The sequence below is a fragment of the Mandrillus leucophaeus genome, unplaced genomic scaffold (genome assembly GCF_000951045.1).
Source record: "Mandrillus leucophaeus isolate KB7577 unplaced genomic scaffold, Mleu.le_1.0 Scaffold1790, whole genome shotgun sequence".
Lineage (NCBI taxonomy): Eukaryota > Metazoa > Chordata > Mammalia > Primates > Cercopithecidae > Mandrillus > Mandrillus leucophaeus.
In genome coordinates this window covers 32,252-36,541 of record NW_012101799.1, presented here as the reverse complement: position 1 = coordinate 36,541, position 4,290 = coordinate 32,252, and the positions used below count along the sequence as shown (strand labels likewise).

The 4,290-nt window shown below is 47.7% G+C and overlaps 2 gene segments (V, D, J or C); both read left to right on the top strand.

Annotated features, from left to right (window-relative positions):
- The first annotated feature begins 517 nt into the window (after positions 1-517).
- LOC105537699 lies at positions 518-1,020 on the top strand. The segment is given in 2 exon segments: positions 518-618; positions 704-1,020. Coding segments are annotated over 2 exon segments (363 nt in total).
- A 2,364-nt stretch (positions 1,021-3,384) lies between these two features.
- On the top strand, positions 3,385-4,007 carry LOC105537698. The segment is given in 2 exon segments: positions 3,385-3,503; positions 3,607-4,007. Coding segments are annotated over 2 exon segments (447 nt in total).
- Positions 4,008-4,290: the final 283 nt, after the last annotated feature.

Below are 4,290 nucleotides of genomic sequence, written 5' to 3'. Positions count from 1 at the left end.
ACTGATGTGTACATATACAAGTATTCTCTTGTGTATGTAGTCTATACCTAATTCAAAAATTAATGTAAACCACCTTTAAAAGAAGAAATGTCTAGACCCTTCAAATGTATTTATAGTCAGGAATTGAGGGGTTGTTTTATTAACTCAGTGGGTGTTACTATCGGGAGACACACTCATCCGAGAAGTTAGATGGGCAGAGGGCAAGGCTCAGGGAAAGTTCACCTTGACAGTGAGCCACAGGAACAAGGAATTACGTTGAGGACCATGTCTTGTGAGATTCTGGGTTTCTGTAAGACGAATTCTGTCTTCATGGACATCTGAGCATGTCCGAGAGCAAATATCATTAACCAATGATCATGGCATGGAGCTCTGTATCGCGCTGTGGCGTGGTCCACGTGTCACCTATCTTCTTCCCCAGGGTGGGGTGGCTTGAGCTATGAAATACCTGCCTCATGAATATGCAAATGCACTGGTGTCTACCAAGGTAAATACAGATCTGTCCTTGTCCAGAGAGCATCACACAACAACCACATCCCTCCCCTACAGACGCCCCCAGAGCACAGCACCTCATCATGGACTGGACATGGAGGATCCTCCTCTTGGTGGCAGCAGCTACAGGTAAGAGAATCCTCAGTTCCAGGGCTGATGAGGGGACTGGGTCCGGCCAAGTGAGATCTCATACACTCCTGTGTCCTCTCCACAGGCGCCCACTCCCAGGTGCAGCTGGTGCAGTCTGGGGCTGAGGTGAAGAAGCCTGGATCCTCAGTGAAGGTCTCCTGCAAGGCTTCCGGATACACCTTCACTGACTACTACATGCAGTGGGTGCGACAGGCCCCTGGACAAGGGCTTGAGTGGATGCGATGGATCAACCCTTACAATGGCAACACAAAGTATGCACAGAAGTTCCAGGGCAGAGTCACCATGACTAGAGACACATCAACGAGCACAGCCTACATGGAGCTGAGCAGCCTGAGATCTGAGGACACGGCCGTGTATTACTGTGCAACAGACACAGTGTGAAAACCATATCCTGAGAGTGTCAGAAACCCTGAGGGAGGAGGCAGCTATGCTGGGGCTGAGGAGATGACAGGATTTATGAGGTTTAAACATGTTTAGAAAATGGGTTAAGTAATTGACGAAAAGAAGCAATAGAAAGACGTATACACTCTAATTATATAGGAAATATTATTTTCAACTTTCACCCTGTAAGTAACATTCATGAAGTGGGAAAGGCGGCCATCAATCAGGCTGATGCAAACATTCCCATGGAGGCTTTTGGGGACATACATTTTAAAACTGAATGGATACATCACTTGGAGCAGGATTACTTGATCACAAGGTAAGACTAAATATAAGTTCTAAGAAGTGGCCGACATTTCTTCCTAAATGTCTTTGCCACTCCCTTTACACTGCATTTATTTGAAAGCCCTTTTTAAGCTCACAGCAAAGCTGAGTAGAAGAAACAGAGTTCCCACGTACTCCTGCCCAAGACATGCACAGCCTTCTCCATGATCAACACCCTGCACTGAAGTAATAAATAACTTGCAACGGATGAACCCACATGGACACATTCATTGTTTCCTTTTCTGGTGGTCCCTGGTGTAACAAGCCTAAGCTACCTTGATGTACCCCAGGTTCTTCAAGTGGGTCACGGGGAATTACGCCAGGTAGAGGGAAAGTGGGCGGGGCCGTTGCTCTTTGCACTCTTTCCTCAAGCATCCATAAAATGTACATTGACTTGGAGCTCCTGTTTCTCCTGGTTTTATAGGTCCCTTCCCCTAGGATAAGGTTTCCAAGTGTTTACAGCTGGGGTCCCCAATCCCCACGCTGTGGATCCGTTAAGGTGTGTGTTGTGTTAGGAACCAGGTCGCACAGCAGCAGTTGAGTGCAGGCGAGCGAGCATCACTGCCTGAGCTCCGCCTCCCGTCAGATCAGCTGCACATTAGATTATCCTACAAGCAGATTCTATTGTGAACTGTGCATGCAAGGAATCTAGGCTGAGCGCTCCCTATGGGAATCTAATGCCTGATGATTGCAGGTGGAGCAGGTTCATCCCGTAACCACTCGCCACCCTCACTCATGGAAAAATTGTCTTCCACGAAACGGTTCCCTGACGTCAAAAAGGTTGGGGACACTGGTATAGAGGCAGGTCTGTGCCTCGGAAAGCCAGCAGCTTCTGGTGAATCCCATAAATAATGACCTTTAATGAGAAATGCAGACTTGGGTCAGGAGGGACTTCGTGAATAATTCCCTTCAGCTGCATTCTAAACATGATAAGCTCTTTTCTGGATAAAGCACTTTGTGCAGAAAATGCAAACACATGCATGGGATCCAGGCAGGAAAATAGCTTCCTTTACAAAGTGGTTGGGCACCTGGAAGGAGCTCTCAGGGTTGGGCACTGTATCCTTTGCTGGCTGCACTTTAGCCAGAGGCCTGAGTCTCATTGGCCTTGCAGTGGGAGAGCCTCACAGGGGTCACAGGTTACAAAAACGCCTGTAATCCTCCAGCTGAGCAAGCCCATCGCGCGCTTGTCAGTGTCAACCCCATGAGGGGCGCACTCGGGAAGGTGACAAGACGCTCACAAACCTCCTCCCACCAAGTATCCACCACCACACACTCAACTGCAACCCGTGTTCCAGAAAGGGACAGGGGCCTGCAGAGATAAACAGAACGGAAGTATTTTCTTACCTGGGAAAGACACTGCCAAATACCACATGTTTCAGGAAGATTAACTCATAAGTGTTCAGGAAGTGACTGAAGGACAGTGGTGGGTGAGGTGACGGGACAGCCTCTGGGCTGCACATGAGGAGGGTTCCCTCCCCACGCAAGCTTATTCTCCAGGAGCTGAACCAGGATCTCATAGAGGATCAGGAAGGATTCTGAGAACATTCTTCTGTGGTGCTGCCTAAAGGGGGAACATAAATTATAAAAAAGTAATCAATTCTAAACAAAGTATCACATTTGTTATCACACTAGGCACGTCCACCTCTGTCCTGGAGCTGGTTCAGGGAGTAATTGGGGCCAGTGATGAGGAGCACAGGCTCGGGTATCGGGGCTTACTCATCCCAGACATGAGCTCTTAGACACATACTTAGCATTTGTACATGGAGAAACCATTGGCTCTGACAAAACATAATTTACACAAATATGTACATATAAAATAGGGTGATCATTTCACAGTGTTTATCACAGCATAGTTTTATAATAAGACAGCATATTTTCCAAATATCATCATTGTCACTAAACTACTGCAAGGCACAGTCATCTCATTTGGGAACCGTCTTCTCAGGCGTCCCACCCCGGAGCTTGCCATATAGTAGGAGACATGCAAATACTGTCCTCTCTCTGCTGATAAATCCAGCCCAGCCCTGACTCTGCAGCTCTGGGAGAGGAGCCCCAGCCTGGGATTCCCAGGAGTTTCCACTTGGTGACCAGCACTGAACACAGACGACCAACCATGGAGTTTGGGCTGAGCTGGGTTTTCCTTGTTGCTATTTTAAAAGGTGATTCAGGGAAAACTTGAGAGATTGAGTGTGAGTGGACATGAGTGTGAGAAACAGTGGGTTTGTGTGGCACTTTCTGACCAGGCTTTCTCTTTGTTTGCAGGTGTCCAGTGTGAGGTGCAGTTGGTGGAGTCTGGAGGAGGCTTGGTCCAGCCTGGGGGGTCCCTAAGACTCTCTTGTGCAGCCTCCGGATTCACCTTCAGTAACCACTGCATGAGCTGGGTCCGCCAGGCTCCAGGGAAGGGGCTGGAGTGGGTAGGTTTCATTAGAAACAAAGCTAAAGGTGGGACAGCAGAATACGCCGCGTCTGTGAAAGGCAGATTCACCATCTCAAGAGATGATTCTAAAAGCATCGCCATTCTGCAAATGAACAGCCTGAAAACCGAGGACACGGCCATGTATTACTGTACTAGAGACACAGTGAGGGGAGATCAGTGTGAGCCCAGACACAAACCTCCCTGCAGGGGCGCGCGGGGCCTCCAGGGGGCGCTCGGGACCCACTGAGGACGGGACAGGTCCCAGGAGCAGGTGCAGGGGGAGGTTTCCTTTGGCATCAGCTGGAAAAGTCAGGTTTGTGTTTGCCGGACTCAGGAGCATTACAGGCTGTGATATTTTATTACTTGTGTTTATTATGAATTTATTGTTAGTATTTAAATTTTAGTAATTTAAAAATTATATATATATGTATAAGTATACACTTTAATGAAATAAACATTCCTAATTATTTGCACCGATTCTTCCAGAGTTTTATTAACATTTGTTGACATCAGCAGCTACAAAGCTATAG